Source organism: Ceratotherium simum, chromosome 24 (assembly GCF_057802395.1).
Source record: "Ceratotherium simum simum isolate JZ-2026a chromosome 24, ASM5780239v1, whole genome shotgun sequence".
NCBI lineage: Eukaryota > Metazoa > Chordata > Mammalia > Perissodactyla > Rhinocerotidae > Ceratotherium > Ceratotherium simum.
Window position 1 is genome coordinate 26859646 of NC_141923.1, and position 23244 is coordinate 26882889.

Genomic DNA, 23244 nt, shown 5'->3' on the forward strand with positions numbered 1-23244 from the left:
TGGAGGGTTTCCCCCTAGTTGCCTGAGTCACACAACATGTGCAAAGCACTTTTATTAACAGTTTACACAGTGCTTCCACTATCAGTAGCCAGTAGCACTACGAGGTGGCTGTTCAGGTGTTCACATATTACCTTCACATCTGAGGAAATAGAAATCCCAAAGAGGCAAACTGAGAATCTCCTTTGCTTTATTTCTCCCCCCCGCCCCAAGCTCCTCAGAACACAGCCTTTCCAGGAGTAGGAGAGACAGGTTATCTTAAAGCAGACATACAAGGGGGTGGGCCTGGGAAGGGGAGCTCAGAGGCAGCTTTCAGCTGGAGACTAAGGAGGGAAACAACCAACTGGGCTTCTGCTGGTTTGTTTTTGTTTTTAAACTCTGTTTTGTTTTTCTCTCCAGTTCTTGCCCCAGAGTAGCTCCTAACAGGAGGATTGGTTTTTGATTGCTTACAGAATGCAAAGTGCGGCTTCTCTTCTCCTAGGGGTAGGAGGGGCCCACATCATCTAGTTTCCACCAGGGAGAGAGCTGACCTGCGGCCTGACACTTCCCGACTCCTCCTGGTGCTCCCCTCCTCTCCGTTTCCCTCCCCTGCTGAGCAGATGGGAGGAACACAACTGTTCCAGGCAAGGGCCAACCAGAGGAGAGCCTGGTGGGATGCCGATTTCACCTGGGTTAGGAGAATGTGAATTTAATGTTTCAAAGGGAACTCGGTCTTCTGCCCCATCCCTTCAGTTCCTGTGCTTCTAAGGCCTGAGGCCTCACACAGCTGTGGAAATGAATGGAATCTCTACACTTCAATTTTTGGAGGTTGTGTTTTTCCCACGACCAAGTCCTTTTTGGCTGGGGGTTGGAGGGAGTGCACATTCCCAAGTGGGCAGGTCTCCAGAGATGCCTCTCCAGCCAACCTGAGGTGGCCCATCTCTACCACCTGCCAGGCCTTAGCATCTGGTCCCCTCACTCCACTGGCACACACTAAGGATTACCAGGCAGCCCACCTCTGGGCCAGGTGGCTTGGTCTTTGCTATGACCACTGCCCTTCAGGGTAGTGGTCAAGATGTCAGATGTCAGATCCTGGCAGGTGGGGGTGGCAGAGCTTCAACCTCTTTATGTTCAGGCCTCTGAGAAGTACCACCTGCATCCAAAGGTCCAACCCAAATTAGTCACGTGCCTCAATCAGGCAGGCACATGCTGTTAGCCTGAAAGAAAGAGGGCAGCAGGAAATGAACCAACCCCCTCCAGTAAGTTGGGTTCTTTTTTTTTTTCTTGTGAGGAAGATTGGCCCAGAGCTAACGTCTGTCGCCAATCTTCCTCTTCTTGCTGAGGAAGATTGGCTCTGAGCTAATATCCATGCCCATCCTCCTCTCTTTTCTATGTGGGATGCCTGCCACAGCATGGCTTGATGAGCAGTGTGTAGGTCCATGCCCGGGATCTGAACCTGTGAACCCTGGGCTGCCGAAGCCGAGTGTGTGAATTTAACCACTACACCACCGGGCCGGTCCCCTAAGTTAGGTTCTGATCCTTCTAGGAGTCCACGATAACATTCACCTCTGTGTCGGTTCTAAGTGGCCAAGCAGTGTCTATGACAAGCCTGCTTGACTCATGACAGACTCTTAACCCAGCACTTACCCAGCTCTCATTTGTACAAGAGCAGTCCAGGGGCCACTGTGTATGAGCCCATCTTACTGAAGCCCACCCACAGGGTCCCTTACGTGGTATTTTAGCTGGGCTTGAATGTGTGAATTGCAACACTGCCTTTGTGTAAAGGAGTATGACCCAAGTTGTTCACAGATATGGGCTACCTTTACTGAAAAGCCCTTCTTTGGTTTTAAGTTGGATTTAAATGAGCCTGTAACAAAACTACCTCTCTTTAACGATGTACGGTCTAAGATGTTCATGGATTCCAATGGACTGCCTCTCTTCTCCCCAGTTGCCCTGCCGCACCACCACCCTACTGAAAGCAAGGGAGTCTCGCTGTGCTGAACGACACTTCTGGTTAGGACTTTACGGGGATTGGCTGGGATAAGAAGTAGGAAATATCCTACCTGCTCTTATCAGTCTAGGTTTTACTCTCAAACTGAATGAAAGGAGAGCAGAGAAGAGGGGAGGGAGGACGAAAAGTGAAAAGTGCTGTGACGTCTAAAAGATATTTCTGTGCAAGTCTGGGTGCAACTGTTTGGGCTTGTCTTAAAGCATGGGAAGAGGTCCAGAGCCGGAGGGACAATGCTGAGGAAGGGGTCACAGGAACCAGAGTTTTCCAAAGCTGTAGCTTTAACCATCAGATTCCGCACTGGCAAGTGTGATGAGATTTCAGATCCCTGTTGCTATGGTTTCCTGAAATAACCTCATCTCCCAGGAGAACACTCACCCTTCCTCCTCTGTTCCCGATGGACTGCTGGGGACTAGGACAGGAAGAGCAGGGCTCTGGAATGCATCCTGGGAGCAGACTCTGGCCTCCGGGGCCAAGCTGGCTGTGTGAGGGAGAAGGGGTTCATTTACAGCCAGCAGGAAAGCTGGAAAGATCTCCAAATTAGGATTAACAAGAGCTGAGTGGCTTCAGCAGGCTGAGGGTGACAGTCTGGGACCCCACAAATTTCATCATGACTGCAGGGCCTGTGAGGTTTTCTGTTGGCTGGTTTGGGGCTCCCCTCACCTCTGGTCAGGTTCTTCCCAGAGCTGCCCATGGGGCTCCCAGAGGAAAGGAGACGAAGCTTACGTGTACGTAGTGTTTTCCACCCAGCCCACACAGCCGAGCTGGGGAGACTTTATTCATTTCAGAGGAAGAGTGAGAACAGGAATGAGAAGTGTAAAAGTGAAAGGGGAGGGCAATACTGTTATGAGGAGAACAAAGTCTAGGACCACATACAGCCCAACACAAAGCTTAAGGGAGGGGGCGGCCCCATCACCAGGTCCCCGGGCCAAGTACACCGGTTCTTCTCTCTTCAGACTTGAAGAAGCAGGGAAACTTGGGACTCCGGAGCACCAAGATGGGGCGAGAGGGGTCAATACTGATGGACTTGCAGCTAGCACCGGGCAGCCGTTCCTGCCCTGGGCAGACCTCCGCCTCCCACCACACCCTCCTCCAGGGGACGCTCCCTGCCCTTCACACTGGTTTCTCAGTGGGAACAAGGGAAGTGAGGATTTCAACACAGTCGAGCTCTAGCACAAAGAACAGTCAATATGCAGGCCCAGCTCACACCTCCCTGCATTTTGAAGCCAGAGGGTGGGCCTGGGGATGCTGCTGCAGCCAAGACAGAAAACATCCCAGGCAGAGAACCAGGCGCACAGGGGCCTCTGGGCACGCCTCTGGCCAGAATCAGACTCTGTCCCAGAGCCAGTAAGTCAAGTCCAAGCTGGAAGGGGTGGGGCCTGAGATGACAGAAAGGACCAGAACCAGACACGGCCAACCTCCCTGGGCTGGCTCTTGTGCTCAGAGCCCTAGGCTTCATCATCGTAGCCCCAGGCCAGGGGCTACTGCTCTCCCCACTTGGCCACGCCCAGGAAGGATGGGGTGGCTGGCGTGATGGGTCAGGGGGATATGACAGTGTGTTGAGGCCATGGGAGGAAGAGGACTGGCAGTTAGGTGGGTGGGAAGACTCTCTAAACCCAGTTTCCCAGTGTTCTGACCCAGCACTGAGCACAAGGAGCCAGGCTTTGGGGAGACCATGCGATCACCCCCCACCCCGACCCACCATCAAGCAGCTTTCTCTGACCTCACCTTGGCCCCTCCTCAGCTGGCAGCCCCACCCGCCAAGTGCTGGAAGTCCTGAGTTGAGTGGGGGGTTGGGGGGGTTGCCTAGCTCCTGTCCCTCACAGGAAGTGAGATGAGGTGATGCCGAGGATGGTGACTAAGGCCCCGAAGTCCTGCCTCTGCCTCCCCAGACACTCTGCAGCCAGGCCAGCCCTGGGGAGCAGAGCTGTGTAAACACTCCCGGGAAGGGAGGAGAGGTTGCTACATATGAGAAACAGTTAAAAATAAATTAAGAAGCACCACTGTCTCCTGTGGTGGTCTCCACAGGCCGAGGTCTCAGCTAGGAGGGGGAGTGCCAGGGGATTATCAGCATGGGGGGATCAGCTCCCTCCCAGGCAGACAGCAGTAGGGGCTGGGGCTTCATTCAGCTTCCTTCTCCCCAGGGGGTTGCGGGGAAGGAGCCTGTGGGTCAGAGCGTGCCTACGCTGCCATACAGGAGCAGCTTCCCCATGTCTCCCTGACCCCAGCTCCCAGCTCCCTCTCACCTCTCTCCTCCTCTGGGGCATCTGGGGCCACTCCCCTACCGATGAACAGCCTGCAGGGGGCACCCACTTTCAGACCCAGAAAAGGCCTCGTTTTCAGCCTCACGCCTCCCAAAGTGAGTGATCTCTACCTCAGGCAAATGTGGAAACACAAGGACCACCATCTGTACTCCCTGAAAGCTGGGATGGGATGGGATGATGAGTCAGGGGTCACAATGCCCCTCAGAGTGGTCTGGCTGGGGTGTGGCCCGGGGGGAAGGTCAGGCACCTCCCCAGGGCCCGCTGACCCCATGAGGAACTTGGTGAGGCCGGGGACTGACCAGCTGGCCTCCCTGCTGGGCCTGGCTCTGGGCCAGGAGCTGCTGGTTTGAAGCGCTGCCAGCCCCTGGTGCCTTCCCTGACAGGCACTCGCATCAGCCAAGGCATCCTTTCCCTCCCCCCCTTTCTCTGCTTCTCAGGCACCATCCATCTCCCTGGCAGGCCGAGAACTGCACTCTCTCTATTCCACTCCACCCCCTCTGGCGACACGGCAGCCGCAGGGGGTCTCTGACACGTCCCTGGTCGGCAGGGAGAGTGGGGAGGATGACAGGGAGCAGCTGCCCACTCTGGGAGGGGCCTCTGTGGCAAGGAACCTGCTCTGGCCCAGCCTGCTCTGGGAAGCCTAGAACTCTCATACTTTCCACCTCAAAGCATCTCTGTGGACTTCTCCCCAGCACAAGCTCACTCGGCTTCAGCGACTACAAACTGGCATTCTCTTTCACGTTGGGTTTTTAAATTTTCTGAACTGATTGCCAACATTTCAAAATCAGGATATTTCGCCTAAAAATTCAGAGTTCTGGCCTCTGAAACCAATCAGACAATCTGGCAATGCAGGGCCTGTACTCTGAGGACAGCTGAGCAGCAGCGGTTACTTTAATGGGGGTATGCTCTCCTTAGCTGGCCACAGTCCCCACCCAGCCCTGTAGCCCTCCTTTTCATCACCTGCCTGGCCCTGTAGGCATTTGAGTTTACCACTCTAGTTCTGATCGTCCCTTTTCCAGGCTCCCAGCCCCCTGCAGCCTTAATGACAGCTGCCCCTGGCTGAATCAGAGCCTCTCAGTAAAAAGAAACCTAATGGTCATCTCACCCAGCTACCCTTCATAACCTGACTTCTCTCTATAGCTTCCTGACAAGTAGCCATCTAGTCTTTGCTTGAATACCTCCAGCAACAGGGAACTCACTACTCCCCAAGGCAGCCTTATTCTAACTCTCCCCCACATCCTTTCCTCACTTACACCTCCCAGTTCTCGGGCTCTGCCCCTCCTCCATGGCCACACTGCACCTTTGCCCTACACCTCCTTGTTGCTTAAGCCTCCAGAACCTTCCCCAGCCCCATCAACCTTTCTCTACAGCCTCTCACTTGCCCACCACGCATCTCATGCCCGACGTGCAGCCTGTGCAGACTCCAGCTGTTTAGGTTCTTCCCTGAGGAGCCACATGCAACAGGCCTGATCATCCCTGGGACCCCCAAACCTCGATGGGCTGCTAAATGAGAGGAGGCAGGCCCGGGGTGCAAGCATCCTCGTCTGGTCTGCATTCCCCCAGCCAGGGCTGAGGTAACAGAAAGAGGGGAGCAGCAGTGCCCACCCCCGGGGACCACCAGGGGACAGACCCAGCTCTTGAGTGCCCCACTGCATCCCCAGCCACGGTTCCTGGACCCCCCAGGTCTGTTCAGTCCCCACACCCAGCCACGGTTCCTGGACCCCCCAGGTCTGTTCAGTCCCCACAAGTCACGCTGAGCCCAGTGCAACTCTGGGCCCTCGGCAAAGCCTAGCCCCTCTGCAAAGCCTAGCCCCTCTGCAGGGAGCCCCCTGGCTTCAGCAATAGGCAGAGGTGGGCTGAGCAAGGAGACCGGGTAGGGGCCCAGGAACTCCTCCCCTGTGATTCTCTCCTGGGCTCTCCTACAGCCCACCCCAGCAAGGGCCTGTGCCAGTAGGCAGTGTCAGCGCACACAGCACTGTGCAGGGGGCTCTCCTGGGCCAGGGGGCTCCCACACTTGGGGCAGATGTGGCCTGTACCAAGCTCTAGATATGGGCCACACATACCTTTCCCAGTATGATTCCTACCCTGCTTCCGTTTCCCTGGGTCAAGATTCTGCCAGGGCAGGCAGACTGGAGAAACACCTCCACCCCCTGCCCCCCGGCCTGCCACAGGACCAGTGGGGCTGGGAGGTTTCCACAGATAGGATGGACCTAAATCCCGGAGAGATGCCAGGAGCAGGGGCACCAGCAGAGCCGGTAACCCCTCCTTGCTCAGCCCCGTGGCACTTCGATCTCTTAAGCACTGGCCTTCTAGCCACTGGCAGATCCATTCGTTTTAAGTTTTTCCCAAATACCTTAAACTTCAGTTGTTGAGTTAAAAACTCCAAATACAATACTAACTGCCTCTCAGCCCAAAGTTAGGAGGCTTGGCCCAGCAGGAGGGGCAGCAGCTTGGCTAGCTGAGCTCGGACACGCTCTTCCTGCTGCCCCAGCCCTGCCCCGTCACCTGCCCCTCCCTCCCCACGAGCGAGCGAGGCTGATTCTGGCAGATGGATCCTGGCCTCCAGAGGTGGCGAGGCCGGGGCGCTGCCACCCGCCTCACACCCGGATCTGGTACCCGTTGAGGTCTGGCATGGCTTTGGACTCAGAAGGCTTCTTCTCACCCGAAGGCCTGCAGGGAGGAGAGAGCAGAGGAGGGGCAGGCGGTGAGTGTCTATCAAGGAGGTGCGGGAGGACAGAGCAAGCGGTGGCTGTACCTGGTGCCTCTCCCTCTCCGTTATCCAAGGTGCCCCAAATGTAGCCGTAGAGTCCGCGTGGAAGTGTGTTTTCTGGAACCTCCAACCTGCCTGTGCTGTCCTGAGTGTGGTCCCTGCACTCTCTTCCAGGCTCCTGCCCTTCCCCGGAGGTCAGCTAACCTGGCCACAGTCAGCTGTAATAGCTTAACATGTAAACCTCTCAGAGGGACACCTGTGCTCCACAAAAGCCCCAGGTCAAAGTGAATGATGCCGGGTACTGGGGGCCTGCTCAGTGCCCCTCAGTCACTCCAGAGAGGTGGCTCCTGAATGACAATGATATTGAAAGCAAAAGCCAGTCTGACACGCAGGAGACAAATCAGAGGAGGTGGCCTGGTATTTTTAACGGGCTGTTTTGGCGATCTAGATTCAGGCAAAACCCACAGACTCGCAGGGGCACAAGTTCTGTTCAAAGCCATCCACCAGCCGCCATCAGACGTTCAACCTTTCCCAACCATACTCCCGGGAGAGCTCACTGTCTGGCAGAGCCCACCCTTCCATCCTGCCACCCACAGAAGCTGCCTCAGACCCTCTGCCATGGCCTCTTGCTCTGGCCCCGGGGCCCCACACAGGGTAACCACTGGGCCAGGCAGAGCTGTTTTCTCTGGGGAAATGGGACTGCACTGCTGCCAGGTGGGAGGGGTCACCACATAAACACACAAACCCACCATCTCAAATCACCTCCCTCCAGTGGGGGCGGGGGGAGGGTGGAAGGGAAGGGTGGGACAGAGAAGAGCGGTAGAGAGAGAAGCAGGGATCCAGGAGATGAGAGAAAGGGAAAAGCCTTCTCCTGGCCCCCACGCACGACCCGTCCCTCACCGCCTTTCGCTGCGACTGTTCCTGCGGTGGGGGCTGGACTGGCTCCGCTGTGGGGAGGACACATCCTTCTTCCGGTCCTTGGTGGGGGAGGGAGGGCCAGTCCCTTTGCCAATCTTGGTGGGGAGGAAGAAACAAAGACTCACTCGGGGCAGCCGTCTGGCCCTGCAGGAGCCACAAGCCCTGAGGCTTCCCTGGGCAAGACCCAGGAGACCTCCAGCAATGCTGCGTCCTGTCTCCCGGTCTTCCCAAACCTATTTCCCAGGTGCTAAAGCCGCCAGGGCAGCGATTCCTCAGCAGGGCTGCCCAACGCCCTCTAGCCCCTGAAATGGTGTGGATGTGAGGAAGTCACTGTGCTTTCACGCTATTGATGCCGTCAAGAAAAGGGCCATCTCCCCGTGCCAGGCAGACATGCCAGCTGGGGCAGCAGCCCATGTCTGAGCTTTGGCCTGGGATCCTACCAGCCCCAAGGGTGACACGGGTTATCTCGAGCCAATCAGAAGCTCAGATCAGTAGCTATGTATCTGATTAAGAAAACACGAGAACAAATGAATCATCTTTATACGGCATCACCAGCTTGACCTCAATTTTCAAAACATGGGGTACACCATGGGGGTGCTGGAGAGGACAAATAACATGGGGAGTCCTTAGCACTGAACAGATTGGGAACCACAGCACTAAGGACTAGGTAACTATCAGCTCCAACTGTAGACCCAACCTGCTCCCGTGAAGATGCAGGAACGCTCTAGCAGCAGGACAGGGGTGCTGGGCAATCAGAGCTACGCAGCCCCTGAAACAAGCAGGTCGCCTGCAGCTGGCTTCTGCCCTGGAGGAAGGTGCTGTCACCCCACAAGGCTGTGGCCTCGGGGCTGGCAGGCAGGGCAGCTCTAGCTCTGACATGTCCCTGCCAGGCACTGCAGGCACCTGTGACGTGCCTGCGTTCCCCATCTGGAGACTGAGCTCCGGTCCCATCTCCCCACCGCCCGTGAGCAGGCCTCTGGGCTCCCTGCACTTCAGTTTCCCACCCTGAGAATGGAGCTCCCACCTTCCGCCCGCTGGCCTCCTGGTGGACATGAAAGTGCCAAGGTCATGGTTGTGGCACCAGGCTGCTGGGAGGGCAGAGTCACAGGGCAGCAGTGACTGAGCAATGGGGAGGGGATCAACTCCTGGGAGGGGCCCGGCAGGCCCCCCCCAGTCCAGGGGGACCCAGGGAAAGGCCACTATTCTGCCCACTGTAAGGCTCGGGGCTGACTCCTCAGCAGCCCAGCCCACCTGCTCCGGGCACAACAGCCCCTCCTGCTCCGGCTTGTTGGGGGCAGGAAGAGGGAGAAGGCACAATCACCTTCACGGTGGGCCGGGGTCTGACTTCCCTCCATTTCTGACTTCCTCCTGGTCCTTCACTGGATGCGGGGCTCGGGGGGTCAAGAGTCAGGGTACACAGGAGTGGTGGGAGCTCTCACCACCCCACCTTCCGTCCCCTCCAGACAGGCCAAGCTTTCCCACTAACAGATCTTCACTCACAGGCCCTCCACCTGGAGACTGTCATGCCTCTGCCCTTCATACACCCAAGACCTGCCCTCCACCCAAACCCAGCTCACCTGCTGCCTCCTTCTGGAGCCTCCCCTGGCTGCCCACCTGAGGGGACTGTCCTAACAATAAGGACTACTGAATAAAGCCCAACACAGAATAAACTTCACCCCAGTCACCTCCTTTGATCCTCACACCACCTCCGCTGGGGCAGGGGATGGGGCGAGGGCGTGAGAGGCATTCCCTGGAAGAGTGCCCTACTAGGAAGCAGCAGCCCTCCCATGTCCACACCCCGGGCTGAGGGCCTGGACGCACATGGCCAGGGCCGGTGCCCAGACTGACCTTGAGGCGCATGTCGCGGGCGTGCCGCTCCAGCTCCTTCCGGAAGTCCTCTCGGCCCAGCTTCTCCACGTCCAGGACCGAGTGCTTCCACTCGATCTGCTCCACGCTGTGCGGGTCGTGGGACACGCACTGGCCCAGCTTCACCTTCTTGAGCACGTGCCAGCAGCGCCCGTAGGCGGCCTCGTAGTCCAGCACGAGCTCGCTGAGCGTGCGGAAGGCCGGCGGCTTGTACATCAGGTCCTCGCGCCGGCTCATGCCCAGGGCCCCGTAGCGGCCCCCGAAGTTCACCCCCAGCACGATGTGGCGGAAGTAGTTCCCTGAGAAGTAGGTCTTGAAGCTGATGGGGAAGCGTTCCAGGGTGGGCATGCTGTTGGTGAGGTAACTGGCCGCGCACCCCAGCTAAGGAAACAGCCAGGGAGAGGCACCGGGGCCAGGGAGAGAAGCAGGGCTAGGACGCCCCCACCCCGAGGGAGATGCTGTGGGAGGGGCCCCTGGACATCTCTCTCCCGTCTCCATATTCCTGTCGTCTAGCATTGAGTCTGGCATACAGTAGGTGCTCAATAAACTCAATCTCCAGGGGTCAGGTCTCTCAGAGATTAGTGGCTGCTGCTAATGATGTCAATCAGGGTTCACAAAGTAATAATAAACGGTCCCTCACTCCAAACTGCAGGGCTTTCCGGAGTCCTTGTGGCTGCAGGAGGGATGAGAGGCTGCAGGGGGGCCCGCCGCCCCCACCCTGCTCGTCTCCCCCTCCTCCTGTTAGTCACGCACATCCTCCTCACCCCTCCATCCTCTCTCAGACACTCACGTTTTCTTTCTCGCTCACACAATTTCCTCCCAGATGCACAGACAATTCTGCTCTCCTCTCTCTCTCTCACTGCCCACCACGCCACACACACACATACTGCCCAGTGCCCTTCAAATAAAACCAAGCTTGTGCCCACGGCCTGGGAGGCCAACACCTCCTGGCCCAGCCGCCCACTTCAAACTCTTAACACACTGGCCCCACTTACTCAGTTTCTCCATCCACCTGGATTTCCCACCGAGGACCTTCTGCACGAGCTCCTCCCTTTGACCACAGAGCTGTGCCCCGCCCGCCCCACCAGCTCCTTCTCCTGCCTTAGGCTCAGCTGTCCTCGCTGCCCCCCCTTTCTAAAGCAAGTCTGTCCTACTCTTTATTTCCCCCACAGCACATTCACCACAGTCTGTCATTATTTTACTTATCTCTGTTTACTTGCTTATTTTCAGTCTCCCCTGCTAGAACGTCAACTGAGAACAGGGACCTCGTCTGTTAGGTTCTTTGCTGTATCTCTGGGGCCCAGCACAGGGCTGAGCACATAATAGTTACTCAGTAAAACTCTTTTGGAATGAATGGGTGGGAGATGAATGGATAAAAGCTTGGAGCTGATACCACTGGGCCAACTGTCCCAACAACCTGGTGAGACAGGCACTACTGTCGTCCCCTTCTGCAGAGAGGACTCTGAGATGCTAAGGATGCTAAGAAACTTCCTTGGGGTAACACAGTAAGTGGCAGAGCTTAGGATTCAGGTCCATGTCAGCCTGACCCTGAAGTCTATGCTCTCAGCCACTACACCGTGCTCCCTCCAGCACTAAACTCATTCCACTGCTCACTGGGCCCGACTCCTTGCAAGCGGCCGAGGTCACAGAGATGAGCAAGGCATAGGCTCAGAGAGCAGCCAGGAGAGACATGGGAACAAACCCAGTACAGTGCCCAAGACGTGGGCAGCAACCGAGGGAGCTGTGGCAGTGCTGTGGGGACACTGGTGAGGGGCCCCTCGCCCAGATGGGGGTTGCTCCTTTCTTCCTGCCCACAGACCACCAGGTAACCCCTGAACAGCCTCTAGGACCACGTGATCCGGCCTGGACCAGCTTCTATGTGTACTCTAGGGGGAGGGGAGCAGTTTCCCTCCGACAGTGTGGGTGGGAGTCCCACTTTGGTGTGTGGCCCTGAAGGAGGCGCTTGCAGTGGCCTAAAATCTTGGGCTGGCCACATGTTCCTCCCAGCAAAGAACCACTAGGTGGGGCAATGCTTGTTGGGTTCTTGGAAATAGGCCTGCCCATTAGCAAAACACTGCCACTATGGACTTAGCTCTCAGGACCTCAGGGGGAGGGGGACTAGCCCCCCCCCCCCCCCCCCCCCCCCCCCGCCCAGCCTCTCTGTATAATTTAAGGCAGGTATGTTTGTGGGAGAGGGAGGAGCGCCTCCCTCAGATCACACTCCTCCTTGGGGAAGCTGTGCTTCTCACCTTTGACCATCATCTTCTCCCCACCTGTCCTAGGTCCTAGAGAGCAGACTCCTTGTTCTGTTAAACACCCTCCCCCTTGCCCTGCTCGGCTGCACTGAGCCAGGCGCCTCCACCAGCGTGGCAGACACAATATTTAAAAGTCAGTAGGTACTATGGGAAACGTGAAGCTATGCAGGGTGGGCAGTTATGAAACAAGATTGGCCTAGAGTTGGTAATTGGTGCAGCTGAGTGATGGGCACATGGGGTTCATTGTATTGTTCTATGTGTGTACATGCTTAAAATTTTCTATAATAAAACAATTTAAAAAACAGGGCAGGGCTCAGGAATAGACCAATTAGGACAGAGAACTGGCCATAAACCCCAGTCTCCCTGCCCTGCTTTGACTAGGGACATTGGGGGGCCCTCTCCAGGGGGCTTGTCTATCCCACCTAGTACCCTGGTGACCCAGCCATAGGCCCCAGTTCTGCCCTTTGGGTGGGGGTGACCGAGAAACCCTGCTTGCTTGTTTGTTTTAAAGGCAGCTCTGTTTCAAAGATCCCACCCATCCTCCCCACAAATCAACACGGCCTGGAAACGCCAACATCTGGGCACCCCACCTGCTTCCCCCAGACTGTCTAGTTCTTGGAAATAGCACAACAGCCTCTGTGAGACAATGTGCCCTGATCAGAGAATAGGGTCGCTGTGTCCACGAGACTCAAACAAGAGCTGCCCAGGCAGTTCGTGACTGAGGCGTGGGGGACTGAGCCCCCCTCAAGCTCCTTCACTTGGGGGCTAAGTTTACGACTGCTGGGAGAGTGAGCTGGGAGGGCCTTGGAGCCCATTCAGCCCTCCCCTTCCAGGAAGAAGCTGAGGCCCCGAGGCTGTGCAATGCCGCACCCCCCCACCCCCCACCCCCCACCCCCACCCCCGGCCTCCCAGGGTCCAGCAAGGATACATTCCCAGGATCACGGCTTCCAGGCATTTGATTGGCAGAGCCTCTTTGGTCATTTCCTTGGCCAGGTCCATCAGCCTGGGGGGAAGGGAGGCAGAGCCTTGAGGACAGAGCCTCCAGCCACTTTCTGTGGGGGAGGGTCAGAAGGAGGGGCAGGGTAGACTAGAAATGCTAGTAGGACAGAGACACTCCCGGATCCCCCCCACCCCCGCCTTCCAAGCTGCCTCAGCCCGGGCCCAGCACGTCCCTCCTCTCCCCACAAGACCATCTGAAGCCTGGGGGGGTGGGGGGGCGGGTCAAGAAGAGGCACCACTGAAGATAAGGAAGGAGGCCCTTTCCCCCCTTCCTTTCCCTTCTCTCACTTCCTCCTTCCATCCCAGGCTCCTGCTCCAAAGACCTCTGGGGGAGGGGAGCATGAATAGGGGGCATGCAGTCGCAGGCAGGTCCTTTGACAACCACTGAGCTGGGGGCCTTCTGTGATAGTGGTGCCAGGCCAGAGGGAAAGCATGGCAAGGATGCTGAGGACCTCAGCATTGACCTTGTCCCTTCTGGAGCTCAGTGGGCACGCGTGACCCAACCATGGCTTCTCTGAAGAGCTCGTAATTGATTGCAATGCTCCCCCACAGCTGGCCTGCTGCCCAGGGCCTGGACAAGGGATCTCAGGCAGTTAGCCTGGTGACACCCCAGCCTGCTCCTGAACTTGGAAATTAGGCCATTTGAAGACAGCCTTCCCCTGAGGCCCAATTCCTCCCTTCTCACCAAATGGTGCCCCCAAGCCTGGGAACGCAGCCTGGCCACTGGCTTTGCCCAGGAGGGTGCTGCACCCCTCCATCCCAGTGAGGCTGGAGCTGGGCCCCCAGCACACAGTAGCCACAGGACAATAAGAGCAAAGCTTTGGGGTTAGGGAGGCTGGATTCCACCCGGGGGCTTAGAGAGGGGGTAATTAAGTAATTTAGCTAATAAACCATTTAAACATTTTTCACAAGAAAGTGAATATGGAAAGATTATGTGTGGAACAAGATGTAAAATTCAGATTAATTTGTAAAGCACAGGGTTTTAAGCCTGTGGGCAGCTGCGGCATTCACTCTTCACTCTCCTCTGACCCCGGGGCTTCTTGCGGGTGAATCCAGCCGGCGGTCTAACTTGGGTGGTGGAATGGGAAATGAGAGGTGCAGCGTTCTCTCCAGTGGGGTCTCTGTTGCTCAGACACTGGGCCTTGTACTAAACGACCAGAAGAGAGTCCAGTAAGGCAAATGCGGTGAGGCCCAGGCTCCCTGCACTGGGGAGAGCACAGGCAGTGCAGGAACTGGAGAGAAGTGGGGAGGGCTCTCGGCGGCTAGACCCACCTCTCATTATAAAAAAAAAAATCCAAATGGGTGAAGGGGGTCAAAAGGTACAAATTTCCAGTTGTAAATAAAGAAGTCATGGGGATGTAATGTACAGCATGGTGACTATAGTTAGTAATACTGTACTGCATATTTGACACTTGCTAAGACAGTAGATCTTAAAAGTCCTCATCACAAGAAAAAAAATTGTAACTACGCGTGGTGACAGATGTTAACTACACTTATTGCAGTGATCATTTCACGGACGTACAAATATCAAATCATTACATTGTATATCTGAAACTAATATAATGTCTTATGTCAACTACACTTCAATTTAAAAAAACAGATCCCAGGCTCACCTACAGATAACCCACCTAGGACCACCCTCTATCAGCAGCAAGGCAAGCTGGAGGCTGCCCATCACCTCCTAGCTCAGCAAGGATGTCAGGGTTTCCTCTTCATCAAGGGAGCCCTGGCTGTTCATCTTGGCCAGAGTTCCCTCTTTATGACATCCTCAGAGCCCCGTGGTGGTACTTGCCCCTGCTGGCTGGCATCCCTGGGGAGAGTCCCTTCCTGCCTCAGAAACTTCCACCCAAAGGCTCCCGAGGGGCTCCACCGGCCGGGGGCACTGTCAGCCTCGGTGCAGAGGGACAGGGTGCCCCTCACACTTACCCTGTCAGAGGTCTGCTCTTCTTAATTTCAAAGAACTGTGTCCCTGTGTGATTGTACCTGCGGGTGCGGGTTAAGGGCTTCCTGGCTTGGTCTGGAAGAGGCGTGTCCCTCTCCCCCCTCCCATCCTCCAGATCCTCTGGCCCAGCACTCCCAGGGGTGCAGGCTGGGTAAAGACCCCACAAAGTGCTTTCCACAAGGCACCCTGGAGGATGCTCAAGACCTGATGGTCTGGAGGGGAGAGGAGGGCACAGCACATGAGTTTCTCCTGCCCCCAGACGGCCCCTCAGCCCTTCTCTCTCATCCTTTTTGACTTCCACCCTTGCCCTCCCCTCGTCTCCCCTCCTAGGAAGGGAGCTGTGGAGCAGGCAGCCAGGCCAGCCAGGGCTGGGAAAGAGGCTGAGCTGTGGACAGCTCTCTGCAGCACTTCAACCAGCTGAGAAGCAACAGGAATTGAGAGGAGAAGGCTGCGGTAGGGGTCCAGCTCAGCTACATTGCTGGCTGCTGCTCCTGAGCCAACCGCCTCCCCAATTCGGGACACAATTTCCCCACTGGCAAAGGGAAGGGCTGGACCTGATTTTCAGTAACCAGCCTGGCTTTTCTCCTGCTCAGGACACATGCCTGGTCCTTCCATCTCTGCCTCATCTGCAGCTAGAAGGGCTGGGGGAAAAGAACCCAGGACACAAAGCTCCAGGCAGGGCGCAGGTGGAGGGCAGGCCCAGAGCAGGGACATGGGGGAATCTGAGGCTCAGGGGAGTCCAGCTATTTCCACACTGGGCCACCAGCCTCCTGCCAGGAAAGAAAAAGGCAAAGAACTGGGAGAACATTCCAAGATGTGGAAGTTACTTCCTGGAGCACAAAATCCTTTTCTCCTCCCTCTGCCCCACCCCCCACCTTTAAAACTAGTTTTTAAACCGACCCAAAGGAGCTCTCCCTCTCTCCCTCTGCTGGGGCTGGTTGGACAGCAGAGGAGGAGGTATGGGCTGGTGGGCCTAGGCTCGGCCCCCCACCAGAGAGTCGCTTGGGAGACATTTACCCCATCCCATGGAGGAGGAGGCAGCGGGTGGCAGAGAGGCTGAAGTGGGTATGGCATTCATCAGACAAAATCCCTCCAATACCCTGGGCAGACACGGGCTATGTGTACACAACTCCAGGGTGTGCAATGCTTTGTGGACGGCGCCCCTGCAGTTGTGAAAGGAGGCTGCTCTGCTGAGACCTCCCCAGCCCTGTCTGAGAACGAGCCCACTCGGCCTTTGGACCCGCAAGCCAGCCCCACAGCGGCCCTGACCTTGGACCAGGGAGGATACTGCAGCTCCCTGATGTAGCGCTGCACGGCTTCCAGGCGCTCAGGGACGGGCGTGGAGGGCTGGAACGTAGGCACAGTCGGTATGGGGATCTGGGGAGGGACACAGAGCTCTGGTCACAGAGGGAAGACCCCAGGATAAGCCCCCAGAGAGCCACACCCCAGGCAGGGCCTCCCTCCTCCCCTGAGTGTCTCTCCCCGGCAACCCCTTTTGGAGGCTCCCGTCAGGCCCTCACCGTGGCCATGCCTCTCCCTCCTGGCACTTGACAGCTGTTCCTAATTTGGAGCATATGTTGATGTTCCAATTTTGTGCTTCTTTAATAATTTTAGAAAAACACAGGTTCACTCACCGATTGTTTTGAATTTTAAATATTCATTAACTTCAAGGTTTAACGAGAATGTCAACATTGGGGTTAAGTTCATTTGGGGTTCAAGTTCAGAGTGTGGGGTTCACTCTGGTTCAAGAGCTAGGTGAAACCTGGTTGACCAGTGTCCCATCCCTCAGGGCCCTGCCCTGGGCTGGGGAGCACTCCCTTGAGGGGTGGACACACCTGTGGCAAGAGGTGTCACCCACCCAGTATATGGCACACTGACGAGGCCTTCCAGGCTCCACTGTGAACCGTCGAGGAGCAAGTCAGTGGTAGCAGGCCGGAGGAACATGCTTTGGGACGGGTCTTGCTGTGGATCTACTTGCCGCGGCCTGGCTGCTTTGAGGGGTTTCACGGAGGCACAGGAGCCCAAGTTTCCCTTCAATACCTCCCTTTCCCACCAGCTCCACACCTGTAAGCTGTCCTCACCAGAAGAGACTTTCCAAAGCCCAGCCCAGGAAGCGGGGGTGGGTCAGGCAGGCGCCTCCTGGTGCTTGGGAACTGACAGGCCATGGGCTGCCAGGCTGCTGAGATGAGTCAGAAGCCGCAGACCCCCAAGGCTGTCCCCTCAGCCACCAGGCAGTCTCCAGGAAAGAGGCCACCACACAGGTGTGGGCCCCCATGCTGCAGGCCCACTCTCTGGCCAGGGAAGCCCAAATCCTGGCAGACTGGCTGCAACAAGTTAGTGAGGCTGAGGAGGCCAAACAAAGCATCAACTAGGACCCTCTGGAGTTACAGAACACAATTCTTTGGGTAGAAGAACCAGATTCCTAGGGACAAGGCCCACCCCTCTAAGCTCCCCCTTGGCCATCAGCACTGCCAGCTGTGAGGTGGTTTCAGGCTCTTCACACGGAGAGGTCCCACCCTCTCCCCCCAGGCCTCTGCCCAATGCCCCAGCCCACACGGAGCCCACCCCCCAGGCTGGGGCTGCAGAGAGTCTCAGTCTGCATGAGTAGGGGTGTGTGTGGAGGGATGGGGTATAGCAGGATCCCCTGTGAATCGAGGTAGGGCTGGGGTGGGGGGACTCTCCCTGCAGTGAGATGCCGAGCCCACGGGGCACAGCCTTTTGAAGAACAGGGCTGCAGTGGGTGGGGCTCTGACATGGAGGGAAGTGACATCCGTGCCCACGTACACTCGTGTCTGGGGTGCCGCCGATGGCAGGGGGCGCACCGGACAGCCTCTGACAGACCCCTACTCTTCCAAAGGGGAGGAGGGAAGGCCTGGTCTGGGAGCCACAGCCCTGCTTGAACTTCCTCTCCCTCCCCTCCTGGTCCCCTCCTTCCTGTCTGGGCAGTCCCCAGCAGCTGACACCTCTGTCTGGGGGAAGCTATTTCCCCTTTCACATCACACCACTGCCCAAACTGGTGCCACCACTTACAGTCACCAGGAGGATAAAAACCTCGGGATGGGGGGCTCTCCCTCTTCCTGCCTGACCACCCTGTGCCAGACGGGCTCCAGAACTCGCCAAGAGCCTGGCCTCACCTCCCTGTGTTAAGGATATGGGGTGAGAGCAGGGGTGGGGGTGGGGGTGGGAGAGGAATTAGAGGAATTACTTCAAAATTTACTAAACAGCATGCCACCTGGCCTCAGGAGGAAGGTCCCTGAGAGGCAGGTGGGTCAGCTCCCCTTCTCAAGAGAGAGCATCCAGTGACTCCCAGGAGCTTTGGGCAGAGACTCTAAGTACGCCCTCCCCTGAGACACTGCAAATAAGGAGGAGTCCGAGAGGCCTTCACCTAAGCTCGCCAGAGCCCGGTCTGCACCAGGGCCAGGAGGAACCCACGAGGGCATCGGCACTGCCACCCAGACAGACGAGCCAGGAACTGGCTGCTCTGGGAGAAGGAAATGGCTCCAAAATGTTAAAAAGGACCGGGGATGCACAAGCAGGGCCTTAAAGGCCACCACCACCAAGGCTTAGCGGTAAGGAGCAGTCCGGCAGCCCCGTGACTCAGGATAACTCGTGTTAACAACCCCAGCAGACAGCGCTGATGCCTTTCTTCTGAATGTTCACACAAGCACACCCTCATTCGCTCAAAATAAATAAGACTCTGTACGTCCAAACGACCAGGCTCACTTTAGAACTGGGAGCCTGGATCTGCCCCCTGACCCCTTGCCCCAAACCAGGAGCCAAGAAATGCTTCGTCGCTGCTGAGGGGTGGGGTTACGTGGGGTGTAATGGGGGCGAGTGAGATGGGCTACCCAGATCTCTGCAGAGACAAGTCCTCCTCCACCACCAAGGCCAAGGGTCATCCTTGCCCCAAGAACCCCCTAAAGTCCTGACATTCTCCCTGGTGGAGTCTGTCTCAGTCTAGCACAGAAAGGAGGCTTGGGGGAGGGGTGACAGCTAAACATGTGGGCAAGAAGCCAGGCAGCCTAGAGGCTGACAGAGCCGGCTCTAGGACCAGACCATCACCATCTAAATCCCCACCCTGCCACTCACTGTCTGGCATCAAGATCTTTAACGTCTCTATGCCTCAGACTCCTCGTCTGTAAAATGGGTACCATACTAGAACCAACCTCAGAGCATAGATGACTTGCTGCCACGTCGAGGCCTTAGCACAGGGCCTGGCACACAGCAAGGGCTCAACGCCTGCTCACTGTCACTGTGACTCCAGCATGTGCCAAAGATCCCGGTCAGCACCTACTGATCCCGGTGATGTGACCTCTTGGAGGAGATGTCCAAATTTGCATTCTGAGGAGCTCAGAGACCAGAGCCACAGTCAGAAGACCTTGGGCAGCTGGGTCAGGGATGAGTGGCCACTGAGCTTTTAAAGGTTGTGGCAGCTTGAAACATCAAGGAGAGATTCTTATGAAGAAGCACAAACTGTTCCCGGGTCTGGGCTCCTTTTGGAAACTGCTGCCCTTTAACATCCTGGTATCATCCTCTTAAAGGATGTTTCCCCCAAGTGCCTGTGTGGTGGTCTGCTACACCTTCCTCCTTGCTCCATCCGCTGGGCGTGTATTATACGCTCACCTGTTCCACATGCTTTACCTCTTCAATTCCTCCCTACAGCCCTCCAAAGCAGGTATTGCTATTATCCCCATTTTACAGCTGAGGAAACTGAGGCACAAGGAGGTTGCATACCTCCCTCACATAAGCAGTTACGGGAGACCCAGGATTTGAACATGGTGGATTTGACTGCAAAACTCTCTCTTTTTATCACACTACACTGTAGGGGTCCCAGGATGAGGAACCTGCAGTGGCCCAGCAGGTAACATAATGGGGAAGGCAGGCTGAGAGGGACTGGGGGGCTATGGCCAACTGGGGGAGGGGCAGCCGCTCCTCAGAGCCAGCTGCCATGTGGTATCGCAGATTCTCTGTTCCCGGATCTTCTCATTTTCTGAAAAGGTGCCAAAAATCTGGATCTTTACGTGAAATCTCCTAATTTTAAATTTTGGCTCAAGTGGTCTTTATGCCATCCCCAAATATCTCTTGGGCCCCCCCCCCGCATGGTATGACCTCTGCTGAGAATGCCTCTGTGCCAGCTCCAGGGTCCCGGCCACTCGGGAAGGGGACAGCCCAGGGGTTGGTCCACTCTGTGGCTGGCATTCTGGGATCCAACCACTGATGCCTCCCAGACTCCTCTGCTCCTCCCAGACTCTAGGGCTCCTTTCTACTCTGGGCCAAGGTCGAGGAGGAACCCCACCCAGGCTTGGGTGGGTTTTCCCTCTGCGACACTTTTCCTGTGGTTTGAGGAGGGGAAGTTTCAAACTTTCCCAGTCCTCTCAAAAAAATTCCTTCCACACTGCCATACTCCTGTCAATCATGACACTCCCCCTCCCCGCGACAATAGCTTCATTCCTTCATTGGTGTCTTTTCTATACATGGAGGTTGAAGATGACAAGATGACATTACAGACCAGTTGCTAATGAGCTCCCTGACTTTTTAGTCTCCAGGAGTGGTGACAGTTCTGCAGGGAACCATTCACACTCTTCCACAGCCTGATTTAGACATAAGCAAGATGGCTGGAGAGCCATCTGCTAAACGCCAACTTGCTCATGTGGGAGAATCTGGAGGAGAAGCATGTGGCTCTGGCCTCACAAATGCTCTGAGTGCAATCTAGCCTCCTTCCTGAGGAAGAACGTGAAGACAGGTATTGAACACCCAGTAACCAGTATTAGTTTGAGGCTTTAGTTTGTCTGATGCTTTAATGCATAGTCTCTCATTTAACCTTCACCACAAGCAACTCCATTTGACAGATGAGAAAACTGTGGCTCAAATAGGTTGAAGGGAACCGCTTAATGTCATATATATAGAAGGCAATCCGAGCTAATGGTCATATCCTTTGATGCAATTATTTTCTCTTCCAGGAATTTACCCCAAAGAAATAATCAGAGATAGACTCCCAAATTTATATTTTAGAATGTTGACCACAGTGTTCAAAATAAATTATTGAAAACAATGTCCAACCATAATAGAATAAACTAGCTAAACAAATTCAGGTTAGTACAGTAGGCAATTACGTAGCCATTCAAAATCAATCCACATTTTATTTTCCCTGGAAACATTAGGTGGTTGCTCAACCTTCAACCTTTGAATTCTCTTTTCCCAGAAGGCAATTTCTGATCTACCGATAACGTGGTAAAAACAAAACAGGTGACTTGTCTGTCTAATCAACATTAATTGCCATTCTGCCCAGCTGCCTTCCTTCTCACCTGAGCAGTCAGGACTAAGCATTGGACTCTGACCTCGTCCAAAGGGCTTTTCTTTGGGGATTTCAGGCCTCTGGATCTGAGGGAGTGCTTCTTCAGTCTTAACCATAATGTTAAAAAATCAGGCGTGTATTTCCACATGGCGCTGTACAGCACAGAACGTCTCAAGCACCCTTTCATTCAGCAAATACATTTAAGTGCCCGATCTGTGCCAGGCACACAGGAAGCCTTGGAAAGACAAAGATGAATGAGACAGCCTCAGCCTTCCCGGGTGACACAACTGCAGGAGAGCCGTCATGGAGGAGTTCCAGCCATGCACACAAAAGTAATTTAACTTGACCCCTCTCCACAGGCCCTCTTCTAACTGCCATGATCTAATGTCTAGCAGAGCAGAGGACCTAGAACCCAAAGACCTGGGGTTGAGTCTCTGCTCTGCCACTTACTGGCTCGGGGACCCTGAGTTCAGACTTGAGTTTTCATCATACCCATCCGTAAAATGGGGCCCCATACAGCACTTACTTCACAAGGCTGTTGGAGGATTCAGTGAGATAACACATGAAAATATTTTCTCAACATCTGAAGCCCTGTATCCTCCTTAGTCATTCACTAGCTCTCTGCCCACAGCTCTCTGGTTTAGCAAATAAGATGTCAAGCCACATTAGTTAGTTAATCTGTTGCCCTGCCCACAAACATGGGCATTTTAAAAGAGATGAAGGAGGGCCTCCTGGAAACAGGGCACGTGGTCCTCAAAGAACAGCTCACAGGACCTCAGTGACAGTGGAGAGAAAGTTCTTCTGGACAGGCACAACCTGTCTGTATTTTTAAAATCTTACCATGCCAATGGTCCCTTACCCCACTAAGGAAAGTGTGGCTTTAGTGTGCTCTCCCAGTCCCAAGGTCATTAAAACCCTAGATATCCCCACAAACCCCTCACCTTGGGCAGGTCCGTGGCCCCACGGATCCGCTGGGCCACCTTCTCTCCATCGGGGTGGATCTTGGCCACGTGCTTCCACATCCTTTCCCAGGTGGCCTCGTCCACAGGCAGCCCACCCCGGTTGATAAAGAAGGGGATGCCTCCATCTCGCAGGTCCTCTTCTCCTTCCTCCTCTGGCTCATCATCTCTCTGGGCTGACGCCCCTTCGTTGGTTTCCAAACGCCTGGGCCCAGAGGCCGCAAGGGCAGTGGGGGCAGCACCGCTGCTGCCACCCCCGACCACCTTCTTCCCCGCTGGCATCCCCAAATCCTTGACCGGGGTGGGAGGATGTGTCAGGAGGCAGAAAAAAGTACGTGGCTCACAGGAGACCTCCCACACACCAGCTGCAGAGATAACACATGGCCAAAAAAGAATGCACGGCGCCTTTAAGAAACCAGGGCGCGGCTCCTGTACAACAAAATACTACTAGATAAGAAAAAAATCAGTACCTCCACGTGAAGTGGAGGGCGGAGGGGGTGGTTGTCCTGGGCGGGCCTTAGAGACCTCGTTCTGTTTGAAAAACGGGATAAAGCGAACACACCCCAACTTGGCAGCCTTCACAACGCACCCCCATCTGACAGCGAGAACAATAACAGGCAGCAGTCTGGGCTGGCAGAGAGGAGAAAAATCAGAGGGAAACTGAGGCCAGACAGCTCAGACCTGCGGCCACAGAAAGGGTCAAGGCACGGGTGCCCACGCCGACTGGGCGCCTCAGGTCCCAGTTTTGGAGACGACAAATTCCTCTACAAAATATCGCACGCTCCCACCTGCGCGCGCCCCGGGGGGGACCGAGGGGACTCCAGGCCGCCTCAGCTCCGAGCCGGGACCTCCGGACGGGAGGGCGGCGAGGGGCCGCGGTTTCTCCGAGGTGATGAGTCCGGGAGCCAAAACCCGCAGCTAGCGGGGCGCGGGGAGGGGGCGCGCGCCGACTCGCACATTCCACGCCCGCGGCCAACTCCCCGCACAAAGTGGGCTTTGTCTCGGCCCCCTGTGCCCTCGCCCCCGGGAAGCAGCAGCGGAGCCCCAGAAGG

The 23244-nt window shown here is 56.0% G+C and overlaps 1 protein-coding gene across 3 annotated transcripts; it reads right to left on the reverse strand.

Moving 5' to 3' along the window:
• Positions 1 to 2713: 2713 nt before the first annotated feature.
• VASH1 (vasohibin 1) lies at positions 2714 to 22865 on the reverse strand. 3 transcript variants are annotated; one of them, XM_087448152.1, is made up of 8 exons: positions 22663 to 22865; positions 22175 to 22557; positions 16227 to 16315; positions 14923 to 14979; positions 12926 to 13000; positions 9725 to 10106; positions 7859 to 7971; positions 2714 to 6918 (listed from the first exon to the last, which is right to left on the reverse strand). In XM_087448152.1, exons 2-8 carry the CDS (start codon positions 22472 to 22474, stop codon positions 6846 to 6848), a joined length of 1089 nt encoding a protein of 362 aa, XP_087304278.1. In that variant the 5' UTR covers positions 22475 to 22557; positions 22663 to 22865; the 3' UTR covers positions 2714 to 6845. The 3 variants fall into 3 exon arrangements, with proteins under 3 accessions (XP_087304278.1, XP_004426446.1, XP_087304277.1); XM_004426389.3 differs by having other exon boundaries at positions 22175 to 22801; XM_087448151.1 differs by lacking the exon at positions 14923 to 14979 and having other exon boundaries at positions 16208 to 16315; positions 22175 to 22801.
• Positions 22866 to 23244: the final 379 nt, after the last annotated feature.

What these genes read in the sequence shown, in the direction of transcription:
- VASH1 (XM_087448152.1), bottom strand. Translation starts at nt 22,474, where the DNA reads ATGCCAGCGGGGAAGAAGGTGGTCGGGGGTGGCAGCAGCGGTGCTGCC. An exon ending in AAGAGCAGACCTCTGACAGG is followed by an intron (nt 13,001 to 14,922) that starts GTAAGTGTGAGG and finishes CCTTCCCCCCAG; the next exon opens with GCTGATGGACCTGGCCAAGG. An exon ending in GAAGCCGTGATCCTGGGAAT is followed by an intron (nt 10,107 to 12,925) that starts GTATCCTTGCTG and finishes GTGCGCGGCCAG; the next exon opens with TTACCTCACCAACAGCATGC.